General features: G+C 51.1%; 7 protein-coding genes across 7 annotated transcripts; 4 read left to right on the top strand and 3 right to left on the bottom strand.

Moving 5' to 3' along the window:
• The first annotated feature begins 256 nt into the window (after positions 1-256).
• On the top strand, positions 257-1874 carry BO95DRAFT_443563 (mitochondrial 37S ribosomal protein mS38). The gene is made up of 2 exons (XM_025586683.1): positions 257-728; positions 864-1874. Exons 1-2 carry the CDS (start codon positions 305-307, stop codon positions 1631-1633), a joined length of 1194 nt encoding a protein of 397 aa, XP_025441625.1. The 5' UTR covers positions 257-304; the 3' UTR covers positions 1634-1874.
• Positions 1875-2192: 318 nt separating this feature from the next.
• Positions 2193-3755, bottom strand: BO95DRAFT_515054 (H(+)-transporting V0 sector ATPase subunit c). Its single transcript, XM_025591723.1, has 6 exons — positions 3637-3755; positions 3504-3516; positions 3238-3367; positions 2979-3135; positions 2816-2919; positions 2193-2752 (listed from the first exon to the last, which is right to left on the bottom strand). Exons 1-6 carry the CDS (start codon positions 3651-3653, stop codon positions 2688-2690), a joined length of 486 nt encoding a protein of 161 aa, XP_025441624.1. The 5' UTR covers positions 3654-3755; the 3' UTR covers positions 2193-2687.
• Positions 3756-3975: 220 nt separating this feature from the next.
• BO95DRAFT_482748 (uncharacterized protein) lies at positions 3976-6516 on the bottom strand. Its single transcript, XM_025590259.1, has 5 exons — positions 5996-6516; positions 5936-5958; positions 5787-5895; positions 5493-5593; positions 3976-5444 (listed from the first exon to the last, which is right to left on the bottom strand). Exons 1-5 carry the CDS (start codon positions 6060-6062, stop codon positions 4032-4034), a joined length of 1713 nt encoding a protein of 570 aa, XP_025441623.1. The 5' UTR covers positions 6063-6516; the 3' UTR covers positions 3976-4031.
• A 1737-nt stretch (positions 6517-8253) lies between these two features.
• BO95DRAFT_464413 (YqaE/Pmp3 family membrane protein) lies at positions 8254-8646 on the top strand (the record flags this gene model as incomplete). Its single annotated transcript, XM_025589059.1, has 3 exons — positions 8254-8270; positions 8426-8560; positions 8625-8646. The coding sequence occupies 3 exons, from the start codon at positions 8254-8256 to the stop codon at positions 8644-8646; spliced, it is 174 nt and encodes a 57-aa protein (XP_025441622.1).
• An 895-nt stretch (positions 8647-9541) lies between these two features.
• On the top strand, positions 9542-12210 carry BO95DRAFT_154632 (uncharacterized protein). Its single transcript, XM_025580670.1, has 2 exons — positions 9542-9941; positions 10008-12210. The coding sequence occupies exon 2, from the start codon at positions 10019-10021 to the stop codon at positions 12113-12115; it is 2097 nt and encodes a 698-aa protein (XP_025441621.1). The 5' UTR covers positions 9542-9941; positions 10008-10018; the 3' UTR covers positions 12116-12210.
• A 247-nt stretch (positions 12211-12457) lies between these two features.
• On the top strand, positions 12458-13967 carry BO95DRAFT_154601 (uncharacterized protein). The gene has a single exon (XM_025580668.1). It carries the CDS (start codon positions 12846-12848, stop codon positions 13797-13799), a length of 954 nt encoding a protein of 317 aa, XP_025441620.1. The 5' UTR covers positions 12458-12845; the 3' UTR covers positions 13800-13967.
• Positions 13968-14585, bottom strand: BO95DRAFT_154602 (uncharacterized protein). The gene has a single exon (XM_025580669.1). It carries the CDS (start codon positions 14529-14531, stop codon positions 14136-14138), a length of 396 nt encoding a protein of 131 aa, XP_025441619.1. The 5' UTR covers positions 14532-14585; the 3' UTR covers positions 13968-14135.
• Between the last annotated feature and the right edge of the window lie 1391 nt (positions 14586-15976).

Below are 15976 nucleotides of genomic sequence, written 5' to 3'. Positions count from 1 at the left end.
TGCGAAAGTATAAACAGCACTTTTCTACTTTTAAATCCCAAACTGCTAAGGTTTCTTTTGTGTGGTGGTGCGAACAACGCAGCTCACCTGAGCCCTCTTGGTGGGAAGCAACAACTTACATGGTTACTACCGCCAGAGATACGGAGATCACAGAGGCTGGGCATTGTAGCCATTTAGTTCAGATTGAGTGTGTCAGGTCAAAGGTGGCAGAATCTGTTCTCTACCTCGAGATCATACAAGCCTTGATATCACATGACCTGCCACAATATCCCGCAAATCTCTGCTGAGCTAAGCAGAGATCCGCATGATCGGCTCATCAACTTCAACTTCGGTTTCGCCTCTTACGCATCCGCCAAGTTCGTTTACCCAGCTTCTGGGACCTTACGACGCTTTGGAAACCAGAAAAATGCTTTCTTCCTCGCTGCGCCGGGCGGCCTGGGCCCCCATTACCCCTATCTCAGGCGTCACTCGCGCCTCAAGCCAAACTCTCACCACCTCCGCGAACAACCTCACCGGCTCAACGCAGCCTGTGCGTCAACGGCGCTACTCCTCCTCCTCGTCCTCGAATTCTAGCGATGGCGCAAGGAAGCTGGAGTTGGAAGTGAACTCAGGGAAGTCGACCCGTCGGAGTCGTAAGGACAATGTCCGCACGGGCTCCAACAAGCAGCAGCAGACGGCATTTTCCCGACTTCCCAGCGTTCCCTCGACCCAGCACCTCCTCCCGCATGGTAAGCCAGCCAGCCAGCTCGAACAGAGTTTCCACTTTCCAAAAGACAAACTGCGACATGGGGGGAAAAGCAACGTGAAAAGCTCCCGAAGCCGAACTCCAGCTGCTAACACATTTTTTCTTCTTTTCCATGCAGATGTCCAGGTCGCTTCCTTCTTCTCCATCCACCGTCCCATCTCCGTCTCCACCAGCGTGCCCCCGACTTCCACCTCCGAAGCCTTCGACGCCATTTTCACCGAGCGCAAGCCCGCCGTCGACGATGTGATCTCCACGCTTTCGTCCGCTGTCCACTCCATGGAAGGCGAGGACGACCACAACCACTACCAGGCCGTGCTGCAGGAATTGACCGACCGCAATTTCCTCCAGCAGGGCCAGCAGGGCCAGCAACCCTCTCAAACCATGAACCTGACCCTCTCCATCGAGGAACTCACCAAGCGCCTGCGGCCCTTCCACCCTCCTCCACCCCCGGTCCCCATGAACGAGATGTCCGCCAACAACAACACCACCAGCGAGCAGCAGCAGCTCCTCGCCTCAACGACGACGACGGGTAACCACCACAACAACACGACGGAAACCTACTCCGCCGTCCTGACCATCCACGAGTCCACCCTCCCCGATGGCCGCAAGACCTACCAGGCCCACGCCGGCCCCTTCATGCCCACCAAGGATATGGGCGTCCCCGGGGCTGCACAGGCGCCGCCGGAGATCGTCGAGGCCTACATCGATGTCGTGGACCCCTCCGCCCACCCGGAGCTCAGCTACATCGACCAGCAGGATCAGCAGATCAACGGCCCCATGCAGGCCATCAGCACAAAGAGACGTCGTCGGTTGAAGATGAAGAAGCACAAGTTCAAGAAGTTGTTGCGGAAGACGAGAACCTTGAGGCGGAAGTTGGAGAAGTCTTAAGAGGCTTCCTTTTTTCCTTCTCCAAACCCAAGACATGTGCTTTCTTTTTGTTCTTCTTTTGTGTCCCGTTGCTTTGATGAATCCGGATTCCCTATTTCCGGTTTTTTTTCCCCCTCCCAACAACTTTTCGAAAGCAACGTTGACCTCTGGTTTCTCTGAATATCTTCCGTTTTTCTTGCTTGACTTGCATGCATCTTATCTCTATCTCCCTCCCCATCAACCGACCTACTAGTCATCCAATTCAACCGACACTTATAGACAATACTATGTGACATATTATCATTATTCTCAGTTCTCAGCTGGTTAGGTTCGTGTAATCGTATGTGCGTATGTGCATACCCACTCTTTCCGGATGTTTATCTATACTCGTAAGCCGATGCGCATGCACCATACCTGGAAATATTTGCCAGGGCCTTGTTTCCCCCTTTCTAACAGCTCAGATCAATTTAAGTGTCAGGATCAATTGATTCAACAAGTACCGACATGACACCCATAGAGTACAGGAAGCAAGCAGTAAGCATGTAAGCAACGCAAAAGATAAAACACAAAGAAAGAAAACCTTTAGCCATGCAATAGTAGATTCAAATATCTACTAACCATTCAAACATCGCCCCCTTCGCCACTTCCTCCCACTAATAGTAGTCTACACTGGCATATAATCTCCTTCTCCTGCTCCAAGGGACGCGAAGAAATGGAAAAGGAGGGAGATTGATATACCTATCCACTAGCCGTCCCTTTTCTCAACTCACAGACCCTGCAAGCGGATCAACTTGTTTCTCCACCACTTGTCGGTAACGTAAATCTTAGGGAATGTTTCCGACGACCAAGACACACACACACACATCACGTTAAAAGATCATGTTTTCTTGAGAATGGATTTCTGGACCAAATCCGCGCTTCACGGTATAAACGATTCGTAACATGGGGAACACTAGGCTTCAACGACGGGGCACCGCTCGCGCGGGTTCTTGTTCACATCTCGTCGTTGCCATCGCCGGTGCGCGCACGAGTCTCACAGAGAACGTGCGGGCGAGCGAGCATTAGGATCGTTCGCTTAGCAGACGGCGTCAATTCTCGAGCGGGAGTTCATGAGAAGGGCGACGATAAGACCGTACAGACCTGATAAGAGGATCGGTGGTTAGTGGTGCCGGAGTAGACATATTATAGATATGGTGGACGTACCCAAAACTTCAGCGAAAATGAGAATCAAAATCATTCCAACGTAGAGACGGGGCTGTTGAGCAGTTCCACGGACACCAGCGTCACCCACAATACCAATGGCAAAACTTTAAGATAAATAGTCAGCTTCTCGGCTCGAAATCGTAGTAAAGCCCAAAGAACATACCCAGCAGCCAGACCGGCCAGACCGACAGCGAGACCAGCTCCCAGCTGAATGAATCCGGTGTACAGCGGCACCTTTTGGTTCAGATCGTTGGCGATAAGGACGGACACGACCAGACCGTAGATACCGATAATACCCGCCATGACAATGGGGACGATGTCTGTTATCACAATCGTTAGTGGCTCAGTTCCAAGTATAGACTGCAGAAGCCTGGTTTCTCCTCCACGGCTGCAACGAAAGTTGAAAAGGGCTTTCAACGTACTCTTGACGATCAGATCGGGTCTGAGGACGGCCATGCCGCAGACACCGACCCCGGCCTTGGCAGTTCCATAGGCAGCTCCGAAGCAGGTGAAGACGATGGCTGAGGTGCAACCCAGCGCACCGAAGAAGGGCTAATGGGCGGCAGTTAGCTGTTTGTACGAGGAGGTCTTCGTTTCGTGCAAGGTGACGTTGCTCCATTCGTGGAGGACCCGACGGTCGCCCGTCGAGCTTCAGCACATGATCGATGAGGGGTGCGAGTCAACTCACAGCATAGACGGGGCTATAACCAAACAAATTAGCACAGTCCGCAACAAAGCACTGTTGGGTAGGATTGATAGCTTATCGCACAAGCTATGCGTTGGGATGTTGGGAAAAGGAGTCAACCAGGGTGATTACGTACCAAAGTTCGGTGGCCATTTTGTTGGTCTAGATGGCTGTTTGGAGTTTGACAGATGCGAAGAAGCTATAGGAACAGCCGAGAAAAGTGAAAGTAGGGTAGATGAAGGCCGCGTCGACAGCGATGAGATGAGGCGAAGGCGTGGGAGAGCTGAGACGGAGATGGAGGCTTGCAAGGCGAACACGCTGGTTGCTTCGGAGAGGTTCACCGACCACCTGCGCTACCACGTGACCTGCGGCTTGGCGCTTTCCCGCATCATTTGCCCCAACCACTGACATCAGCACTGGATCGACCTAACTATCCGCGATCTCTACGAAGTACTATGCTGCATTCATTATACCCCAATTCATCAATACAATATTTTACATGGCTAGCAACCATTCTATATGATCCGATCATCAGTTCAGCTCTAATGCCACCCGACATCCTGGAATGTCGAACTTCGAGCTCGATTCGTGCACTTCCCCAGTTGACTCTTTCCTAGCCATGGGTTGCACGTAGGTTATAGCTTTCTCCGACAGCCCACCAAAGTAGCCAGGTACTACCCGAAGGTCTTTCTGTTCAGCAGATTCCCTTTGCAAAGGAACAGCCTCGGCGTCCGAGACAACGCCGAAATGGAAGGCATTGCCTCCAGTCCGAGATGCCGGCCAATCTGGATGACTAGGTTCAACGGAAACGAAGAATTGGACGTAGTCGCCAGGCCCTGCAGCCTGCGAGAGAGTGGAAAGATCCTCGCCGAAGCCGCGCATCTCGAATGGCGGCGGCGGAGGCGGCGGCAGCGAATTCGTCGAGACTTCCGCATCGCCCGCAGTAAAGAGTCCCTCTAGCCCCAGTAGCCTGTCTTTCTGGGTTGATTCCATGAATGTTGTTTCAGGGTCTAATGATAGAAGGCCCTGTTTCTTGCCCCATCCTCCTCCGCCACTCATCACTCGGTGGAGTTTACCGCCCTTCCGGATCGCCTCGACAAGGCTTTCTTGAGAAGCCTCCTTGCCTGCCGTGTAGCCCTCCTCGGACGTCTCAATTAAAGCCCAAACGGAGACCCTTTGGTCAGTGATGTTGTGTTCGGCAATGTAGCGAGGGAGATCCTTCTCCAGCTCCAAGGAAGCTGGCATGGGATCTTGGGAGTGTTTATCTGTATGTTTGGACAATTGACGGAGGATGTTTCCCATACTGGAAATGACCCTCCTTCGTTGCCCGACGGGGTACAATGGAAGCTCGAAAGAGTCGCTAACGTTCGCTGCTGGTGAAGTGACAATGCAGTTCGACAAGTCCAGCGCACAGTCGAGTGTATATCTCTTTGCAGCAGTATTGTAGATCCAACGGGCTCCAAAGAGAGTATTCTGCTTTCCATTGATGAAGATCGTATTTGCAAGTCGCAGGCCTACTTCATGGATGGATTTCTTAAATCCTCCATTCGATGCCTGAGTATCGCTTGTCGGAATTGAGAATACTAGTCCTGAATCTGTGGCCTCCATGCTTCGTGCCCGGCGAGGCGCAGCGAGCTGACCTTGTACATTGTCCCGACTTACTAACAGCACCGATATCCCGTCGGCTTCCTGGCCGCAGGGGCTTTCCCCATTCTGTAGTGCGTGTGGTCGAGTATCAGGAAGCTTATCGACAATTGCGAAGATAGAATGCACAGGATCGGTGGACCCTGAAAAGAAGTGACTCATCCATTGTTCAGGGAATATGTGAGACGACAACTCGATCCATGATGCGAAAGCGGAGGTCACGAGAAAGATAGGAACATCATCGGATCGTGGTAGAGATTCGGGGTAAGAAGGCGCACTCAAAATGATATCGTCTGGGGTCTGTGGAGAGGTCAATTTATATCCAGAAGACAGGAAATAGAAACGCACGATCGCGCCTGGAGTCTGCGTGAGCCAAGTATAGGCAATGGGGCGGGCACTGGAAGCCGTGTTTGCGACCGACCTTCGAACAATAGAAGGGATGCGCCGATCTGTATAGCGACGACAAGCCAGCCGTGCTGGCAATGAGCGCGGGGCGGACCCAAGCATTAGTAACATAGGAGTAACATGAATACCTCAATCGAACTTAAGATTTTTCGACCAGCTACAAGTCAGGAGCATTGCAACTTGAATGTCATCCTGGCCCGGAAATGCGGAGGGAGCGGTGGATTTTTGGAAGCTCACCGCCTAGGGACTCGGTGCAGAATGATCCTGCCTCTCGATTGGAACTCGTCTTTTGGCCAAACCTGCTTGCTTCATTGCACCTCTTGGCTCGAAATCTAACCATAACATACTGATTTTGTGTGGACCATCGTTGGCTGTCCCATACTTACAGTGGTCGGGATTAGCGACCATCCTGTCATGGCCCATGCCACATACTGTCACGCACATACCAGCAGTCCTGTCAACGATCAAGCGGCTCAAGAAACCTGCCATCCTCGGTAGGATTATGCTTGGCATAACTAATGCGAGGCCGGTGTCTATTGCACCCTTCAATCAGGACTTTTATGCATGGCAATACCCAAAACCGTGCGCGATTGATTGTGTAGATCAAGCATGGGGCACTTCAACAAGGGTGTTGGAGACGCGAAAAGCTTGTTTCCTTCGATTTGCATAACCCGGGCTGGCTATGACATCATTCATCATTGATGATTCTGGAAGGATTCTTCATCATGTCTAGACACACGGATGACTAAATGGCAGATATGGTGTAGATCGATGCAGAGGGGGGCGTTCTTCTCTGCAACCCTCGGGCCTTGCGGCTCGATGCGACTGATGCCTCTGGATATACAAGATGACCAGGGAGAGGGGATGCGCGGCTGCGGCCAGGTTCGAAGCAGATGTGGAAGTGTGCTACCTAGGGATTGTTATAGCTTGTTGCCAACTTATTCAATCGAGAACATCTCGTGCAGTCGCCCGGCCATATGCACCAATGCCTGGATAGCACAAGGCGATTGGCTTTCCAGGGGGGCGATGTCTTCTGGGACTCCGGAACTCAACAATTACCGGCTTCGATTGTTCTCAGGTACAGGCAAAGTTTGTGGTTGCATAGTAGTGATAGTATCAATCTAGCTAATCATAAGCTATTCCCATCTGCCCCACAGGAAGCATGCGATCAGAATGTAGCCAGCACGTTCTCAAGGCCTACCGATCCCAAAGTGACGATGGACTTGTGGTCTATGATTACTCATTGGCACAAACATGAGTATTGTATTTTTGATGGTATCAGAAGCATAAAGATACGTGGGAATGACGTTTCAAGATGTTCAAAGGAATGTGGCCTAGGTGACGCGTGTTGGAAGATAAGATGCATGTGAAATGATTTCACTTCTGTTCCTCCTAGAATAGATCTACACAAATACTCGATGGATATGATTAGTGCACGGAGTAGAAGAAGGCAAACATAGCCACAGCAAAGCCACACTGCTATGTACGAGTATATGTAAAGCAATGATGACGGGTGGACCATTGACCGACAGCTCATGCGAGTGTGATTGTTTTGCTATATTCTCCAGTCATGATTCGTGTGCAGGGTGGTTCATAGGGCTGTCGGGCCCACTAGGTACTTAGTTTGCTGGACCCCGGTCTCAGCGAGGGTTTGGAAGTACTCCTAAGCGTAACTACGTACTATTATCAGATCTCCAGCATGAGGAAGAGTAATTCTACAGATGACCTCACCTCCGAATTAGCCTATAAGGTATTGCGCAGCGTGTTTCGCTCAGTTGCGCCGAGATTGAGTTCCTCAGCCGACCGCCGATGGCGAAAAGAAAGTCGGATATGCCAAGCGTTTTCCAGGCAACCAAATTAGAGATCTAAATAAAACAAAAAAGTTTGCGGGAAAAAGGAACAGAAGGGTTTATTTGTAGGGGACACAAATTGTGAAGACCCGCGGTTCGGTATGGGGTAGGTTCACAATTAGCAATCAGCGAATTTAGTAGTTAGCCAGGCGTTAGCAGGCTGAGGAGAAAACCCCTTACTGAGCGAGGATCTTGCGACTACCGGGTGACATTCATGATGGTAACCTAATCAACCCTCCAACAGTGTACTCAGTGCACTTCAACGTCGATACGACGCAAAAGTCTACCATCATCGATCCTTGGATGGACTGACGCTGCAAATGCTCGCCTGAAGCGTCGAGGCCAATCAGTAACGGGTGTTCGCATCAGCCACAGCAGGCTGAGCAAGTATGACGTAGCATGCATCCCACGAAGCCGTCATACCGAGAAGATCATCTCATCGGCATGGCATGAACGAAGGTTTGGATCTTGGCGGAGTACACTGGCTATGGCTATGGGCTATGTACTGTCAGTACTAGTACTGTGTACGGAGTCGCCAATTTGTCTATTAGCCAGGAATAGGCATTAGACCCAATAGTTGGTCTAGTAGTAGGTACCGTGACGCCCTACGCCCTGCTCCCGAAGTGGTCGGTGCAGAGCCAGCGGGCAGTTGCTTTGCCCACCCAGAATTTAAAAGACTCCTGTGGTCCCGCTCCTTCCTTCTCCCTTCTCTTCTTGCTCTTCTTCCCTTCTCAATTTCTCTCACGTCTTTCTTCACCTCTTGAGACTCTTCATTCGCATCAAGCCTCCAGAAACCAACGTTCCACCGTCATCGATAACTGTTCCAAGACAGTCACTCCACCCTCCCATTCACCATGCCTTTCACTGCTTCGTAAGTCACTTCCACCCGCAATGACCCTTTTAAGTGACCAGGTAGCTTGCCAGCGGTCTGGACTTTTTATGATGCAGTTCAGCCCAGGCAGCTTCCATAGTACTTTACCCGACAAACAAAGAAACACCGCTAACACAGGTCTTTTTTCTGGACAGTGACGTCTGCAAGATCATCTTTGCGATCATCCTGCCTCCTCTGGGAGTTTTCCTCGAGCGCGGATGCGGTGCTGATCTGCTGATCAACATCTGTTTGACAATCCTGGGTTGGCTCCCTGGTATTATCCACGCGCTGTACGTTGGCTTTCCCACCACTAGTTGAGTTGCTGGGAACGCCATTGCTAACTAGCGTCTGCAGTTACATCATTTTCAAATACTAGACCGCCTGCTTGTTCACCGCCCGATCACCCGGTTCAGTCGACCAGCATTCTTCGTCCCACAATTGTATCCCCCATCAATTGGCAGTCAACATTCCAACTGAACGGGGGGGAGTGTTGTCCGTGATGTTGTCAGCTTCTAATTGTTCCGCGGGCTTCCGACCGGCTCTAGCCTAATATGACCCCGCCAATTAACCTACCGTCTGCTCATGCGCTTTACTGGATCCTCGAGCTACGCGGGTGGAGATGCCATGTCAAAACACTATGGCGATGGGGTCGGATCTCTCCCATCTTCTTTCTCCCTATGTCTCTGATGTCCGTTTCCTCTGTCGCAGTTCTGTTGTTTTTTCTTTCTTTTCTTTTTTTTTCTTTTCGATGATACCAGCTCATTGTGATACTGGGCTTTGCTTGTACTGTTGGCAATGATCAGCTTCTAATGATTAATGGCAATAATTCAAATTACTTTTGAAAATCTATCGTTCCCCGCATATGTGTATCTGGGTGCACATTAAGGTAGCTGATTGGAAGATAGAGCGGCCTTCTTATTCCCAGACTACACTTAGGCGACGATTGATGGACAGTGGTGAACAGAGACAAAAAGTTGGAGAGACACAACCTCTAAATGAATCAATATATTCAGGCACAAATCAGCGTTCAAAGGTAAATAAAAAGACATTTGTTCAACTAATGCTTCATCGTGAGACCAGTCCAGGAAACAGTACATAGACCCTGAATATTCAAGTCAGCTGACCTGACATCATCCTTCAGTACACTCTGCAGCATCGGCGCTAACACGGCGCGTATCGCATCAACATCACTCTCTCTGCCAGCCCCGCATCCATTCAAAAGCGCTAATCATGCTGAAGAAATCCCATCGGTTGACTACGTGTAGTGCATCTATGACAGAATCACCATGTTTCACACAAGCGCCTACAGGGGGCGCAGTCTCATTGTTACCGTCTCACATTTTGGCCTTGTTGCTTTGCAGCCACTCGGCGCCATCATGAGATCCCGTGTCTCCTTTGACGCCCACAATGACAAGGCGATGGCAAAATGTGGAACACGCGGGTCTCTAATCTCTGAAATGGGACGGTTACCCCCTTGACGTTGCCGACCTCCCTCCACAGAATCAGTTTATCATGTTCTTTTACTTGAGCCGGTGCTAGAAATCTGTTTGTTTGTTCGAGCACTGCATGCCTCTTTTGTCAGTGTCTTTGTCTCAATCTTTCAGTAGAATGGTATCACGTTTCCACTAATGGTTGTGGAGGCAGATGAACCTCTGCAGTGTCTAGATTGATGTAAGAAAGCTTGCTTTCCAATGGCATCATGGAAACATGAAATCAACATGCTAACCTAAATTCTAGGTTGACACAAAATGTTATTGTCTCTTTCTCAATGGCTACTCATCGCAGCACTATCACTTCTTCCATGTCTCGCTTCTACATCGCAATCTTCTTATCCTACCGCGACAGCGTCGGTTTTTCCCAGTCTAATACCCAAATGTGCTCGAGAGTGTGTTGACGAATTCGTAATCTCCGACTATCCGGATGATGCGTGTGGAAAAACATGGAATCTCGACTGTTTATGTCGGACAAATACAACCAGTGGCTATACCTTGGGCGAGGCTGCGTTCCGATGCAGTCTGTCGCTGTGTCCCATCAAGACCATCTTCTCCTCCGACCTCTACGACATTTGCGACTCAGTGTCCGGAGCATTGCCGCGGACCCATGCCACAATAACAGCTACAATCACGACGACCCAGAGTACAACTGCGATAGCCACCACTTCCTCTGAGCCTCACAGTGCCGTCTCTACGGTATCATCTACCTCACTACCTTCTCAAACTCAAACTAGAACCCAGCATACTACTTCTGTTCTTATCGCCTCATTCGACAGTCCGACCACTATATCTAATATCATTTATTCGACGAGTGGCACCTGGACTACTTCCAGCAGGACCACCAGTAGTAGCAATAGTACCTCGACCGCTGCTGCCGCCGCCGCTACAACCACCACGCACAGTAAGCTTAGCGCTGGTGCGGTGATTGGCATATCTGTCGCTTCTGGAATGGCGGGATCCTTCCTCATCGGAGTTCTGGTGTTGTTTTGGTACAGGAAGAACAAACGTCGGGATGCAGAGGCTCGAGATAGAAACTTCTTCGAGATTGGCGGAGTCATGGCGGAACCTCCAGATTTCGCTTTCCCGCCGCGGCGGCCAACGGGACCCAGGCCTATGCCCGGCGGCGTGGACAGAGACTCGGAAACGTCACGCTTGATAACTCCCTTCGAACCAAGGCTTCATAATCCAACTTTTGTTGCAGATACACCACGACATCGGTATGACGGGGATTCCACGAGATTATATAGTCCCCACAACATCGGCTTCGCCATATCTTCTACTGCTGATGCGGAAGCATCATTAGCGCATTCTACTCCACGGACTCTCTCGAGCTTGCTCCCGGAAAAGCCAACATACGGGTTGTATCCGGAGCCACTAAGATGGAGTCGGCAGAAACGGCCCGGCAGTGTGGGAACACTGTTCGAGGAGGATGTCACCAAGCCACGCAGCTTCCTTGCCAGTCCTCGGTTGAACCAAGGTCCATCTACTTGGTCACGCAAACCGCAACCCGACCGGCCTCATAAAAGACCTCCAGTGGCCGGTCTACCCGCCCATCCACGCGCTATGTTGCATGGGTTCCGAGAAGGCCAAGAAGGGAAGCTTGCTCTGAGAGGACCAAATCGGTACCAAGGACCAGGATATGGAAGCCCTGCGGAGACAGCCTCCCTCTCGAACAATGTTGTTGGGGGTTCGGCCCATCCTTCCCCAAGGTTGAGTCACGAAGATTATGCCGATGCATACTGGACAGATCGTGATGCTGGTCACACAAGGCCTGCTAGGACGTCACCATATCTCGATGACAGCCCCGGGGGAGGCCGGCGTTTGATCTACGACACAGACCCAATTCCTTATCACACATATGGCGAAGAACCCCAACCCTTCCGACGCGAATCACGCCATTCGGGAAGTCTGCGGCCCCTCACTCCGGTGCGAGAAATCAGGACCCCGATCCTCGAGATTCCCAACTGGCAATACGAGACTCCGACCGGCAGCCGGATCCCTGTCGGCCTCCCACGCATGCCGAACTCGAGGTCCATCAGCCCTGCGCAAGAAATCGTTTCCCGGCCCCGGATTGTGCGACAGGATGATATCCGGAGGGTGCAGATTCGCCGGGTCACGCCCGAGCCCGATGAGGAGCCGACAGCGGGGACCTACGCGCCCCGTGGTCCCTGGCATGAGGAGGACGGTTATGGTTCGCGATACGGAGCTCAAGTACGCAGGGCGTCCTTCGACTCCGTTTCGTCCGCCGACAGTCTGAGGAGGCCGCCTGTTCCGAGAAAGCCGGTGCCAATGGAGCAGCGCAACCTGACACCTTCGAGGCAGGGCTCGGATCTCATCCTTCGGGTAGATTGAGCGGGCTTACTGCTCGCTTAGCTCGCTCTGGGTAGTGAGTGGGCCGGTCTTTCCTTCTTCAGGGATATCGCTCTTTATGGTTTCTTCCTGTAGAAGATGTCCTTCTCTTTTTTGGTGTATTATAAACAATTCGATCTATGCGTATATTTTTATATATATCGGGATATTGTCGGAACTGCGGAGATGTTTTCAAAGCGTGCTGTCATTGTGTATAAAGTGTTTGTTAGGCGGGTAGGCGGATGGATTCAATAAGATGCATTTTGAGAGCTTGTATCCAGTTTCATGTAACCGTCTAGAGTTCTTTGGGTCTACAAATCAGAGTACAGAGGATTTTGCAAAAATCAGCTTGATAAATGGTTGTGTGCGTATACCTAAGATAGATGGCATTCCTCGCTGTAGATCTTTGTCCTGACTCTACGACCGCATGAGTTTGTCGGGGGTTTTCTTTCCGGTCGGCAAGGTTCAGATCTCACAAAGGCCCGGCCTCACTTGAGTGAGCTATCATTCTTTTTACTCTATCCCAGTTTGATGATGCTTTTCGAGGGGGAAGCTGAGAATTTCTTTGAGGAAGCGGATGTTTGGGGAATACGTGCCAGGTTGATAAAGACAGGCGGGGTTAGCCTGGAAGGTTTATATAAGGATTGACGGAAGCAGTCTCGTGCGCGCTTTATCTTCCTTCTCGCAACCCTAGAAACAGGCCTACTGAGTTGTCTTAGAAGACCTGGCAAAAATGAAGACTGAATCGCCACCACCACCCCCCGCCGCCGGCCCAGTGCCCCCAGAGAAGATGGAGATGATGGATTGTGATCCGGCAATATGGTCTGGGCCAGTTCCGGAGCCACCGGAGCTGGCCATCATCAATCTCCTCAATGAGGCGGGGGTGCCCTGTGTGCTTGTTGGAGAGCTGGCGCTTCGAGCCTACGGCTTGAGTCTTTATCCGAAGAGCATAGATCTGGTCGTCGCGGACGAGAACGCTCGGCGTGTCGAGGAGCTCCTTGAGGGCCGGGGGCTCGCATTGTGTTTCGATCGCAGGTGCTCCCTCTGGAACGAGGGCGACAAATACTTCCTCTCCGAACTACACTGCCACCTCACCGCTCCCAACAACGTCAAGGAGAGTATTAGGGGGTGGAAGAACGGCCTGTTACACATCTGGGCGAAATCTTTGCTCCTGGAGAAGTTGCCGAATGGCATCCCCCTCCCGAGCAACATCGCCGCCCACGACCAGAACTTCATGCTGACCTCCGATTCCCGCCTCCCCGAGCTGGCCCTCGACCTGCTGGGCGGGATACCCACTCGGTGGATCGGCCGTTGGGCGGCGGGAGTCGTGATCCTGACGCCCAAGGCCTTCCTGGAGCAGATGTTCTGGCACGTGCTCCGGGACTTCCGTCCTTACGACGCCAAGTTCAAAAGTCCCTGGGAGGTGCACATGTGCAGGTTCGCGCTCTGGATTGCGAGCCAGCCCCCAGATTCCTATACGCTCTGTCCGAGTGTCGCAACCCTCAGCTGGACAGCCGCGCGGCAGTTTCTTGAGCTGCTGAGCTGTCCTCACGTCGGCCATCAAGACGCCTGGAACTTTTTCTACACGCTGCAGGGCGTGTGGCACAGAGAAGGGCTGCTGACGAAAAGCCCGCGACAAGGCAGGCAAATACTCCAGGCTGTCGAGGATTATGCCCTAGAGGATTGAGTTGCGGCATGGATCGGTACTATTGGTGTCGCCTTTTGACTGGATTGGAGTGTGTAGGTTGGCCTAGTCCGCTTCCTCTGTTAGAATAAGAATGATTCAATAAAAAGAAGTAACAGTACGAATGATGTTTTGCGTCCGTCATGTGTAAGATTTTCCAACCCTTGTAATACCCAGTCCCAGTAGCCTGCTGTGTTATCTCTTTGTTGGACAGTGTAGGGTTTGACTGACTTCTTGAGAACCATCCCTGTAGTATATAGCTACATGGTAAGTCTGAATCCACTCGACTACATACATTACCTACACAGTGGATAGGCTAGTGGCTTGGTGGAAAGACCACTAATGCAAGCCCCTCTTTTCTATCTCTGGCCGGCAGGGGGGAAGGCCGATGGGGGCTGCAGTGTCCGAGTCTCCGAGATGTGACCTGACCCACAACATCCCCGCGGAGAGGATATGAGACACGCTGAGTCTGGGAACCGAGGGAAAGAAAGTGACTGCAGTGATATCAGAGTGATATTCTTCTTTGAGAAGTTCCAAACAAGGAACCAGAGCCATGTGAAAATCAATCGGAGGGTAGACTCGGGAGGTCGGAAGTAACGGAGGAAGGAGGAGGAGGAGAAGGAGAAGCAGAAGACACAGAGGGAGCCTCTCGGCTTCGATGACGTCAAGCCCGGCGATCGGTCCTGAGGCAGTGAGGCAGCAACGATCCAATCGGCAAAGAGAGGACTTTCGCATCCTAGGCAGAAGGTTTCACACTTTCACAGTACTCAATTATACACAGGGCTAAACTTGATTGAGTACTGGTTCAGGGGAACCTAAAGACATGTGTAACGTCACCGCTGATATAATAGTCATTGGGTCAGTTAATGGACCTATTAACGTTACTGTTTTCATGGCATGTTTGTACCACTCCACTTTTATTATTGATTGCGGGTAAAAACGCCATGTACGTACGTACTTTGACCTGTGCCTAGAACAATAATGTACTGTACGGAGTACTGTAGTTACACATGCAGATAGATGTACATAGTCATAGGTAGTAAGGTAGTACCTAGTAGTATAGTAGTCTGTACACACACCCATGGTATTGAGCCTTACCACAATCACCTTCACCGCTTTGTGGCTACTCCTGCTCTATGGATTGTTTGTTTGGTTTCCATTGATGTCAACGACTCAACAACCTCTTCTCAACCTCCCCCCCACTTTTCAGTGCTCTCCTCGTCCTCCCCTTGGCTCTTCCCTCATTCTCAACCGCGTTCGCCTGTTCTACACTTAATACTGAGTGTACTATGATATCAATTCCGACGCGTGTTGGATCGTCAACTTCAGTGATGACAGACCCCACGATCTTCCCTCGACCCAAACCGGTCTGCAGCGGGAGGGAAAGTTCAGATGGAATGAATGATCGAATTTGCGCCGAGGAGCGAGTTTGCATCACTCCCCTCTTTCTACAGGACTGATGCATGTCCTTTGTTCGTTATCGTTGACTTTCCCAGATGTTTTGGCGCCCTGACCATTGCTCTGGAACGAATCAGATTCTCAGGTTGTTCCATTCACATCATCATCAGGCATGACATGGGGCGGAGTGGAAGTCTGATACAACCCGCACCATACTTAGACGGACCCTCTTGCTTAGGCCTTCAGCATTCAGCCTTCGACCACCGGCAATGACATACTTTGGTTGCGGTGGGGTTTACATCCAGCTGCAGTGACCACAACACACAAGGAATTCCGACTCACCACTAGGATCGAGCGTTTTCTCTCGATGACGGTACCACGGGCTGGGCTGTACTGTCTGTCCCGATTTTTCGCTACGTGCCTCAAACAAACTACGTAGAGCGCATATCCCAGATGTCCTCCACCCACTTACATATACACTTTTTCCTATATTAATGGCCTCGGGTTCAATGCATTCCCTCTTCGATTCTCAACTTTCTTCCTTTCATATCCACCGAATCAATCTTTCTCATTGCATCCTTGTGCTGGAACCGCTGCGGCCCTCCCGCTGTGATCTTCTGTGTCCACGCCATACTTGTGTGGGCGACTCTGACAAACCCCTCAAAATTCAATTAGACTGTGTACGGAAACAGGTTCTCTTGTGAAATATTTTCTGGCTCCTCCTCAGGATCCAGTGATCGTCTTGTTTACACATACTCAAATCGTTCCGAAAGCTTCGCAGA

The sequence above is a fragment of the Aspergillus brunneoviolaceus genome (assembly GCF_003184695.1).
Source record: "Aspergillus brunneoviolaceus CBS 621.78 unplaced genomic scaffold BO95scaffold_39, whole genome shotgun sequence".
Taxonomy (NCBI): domain Eukaryota; kingdom Fungi; phylum Ascomycota; class Eurotiomycetes; order Eurotiales; family Aspergillaceae; genus Aspergillus; species Aspergillus brunneoviolaceus.
The sequence above is the reverse complement of the archived record's forward strand: the minus strand, read 5'-3'. Positions and strand labels throughout refer to the sequence as shown.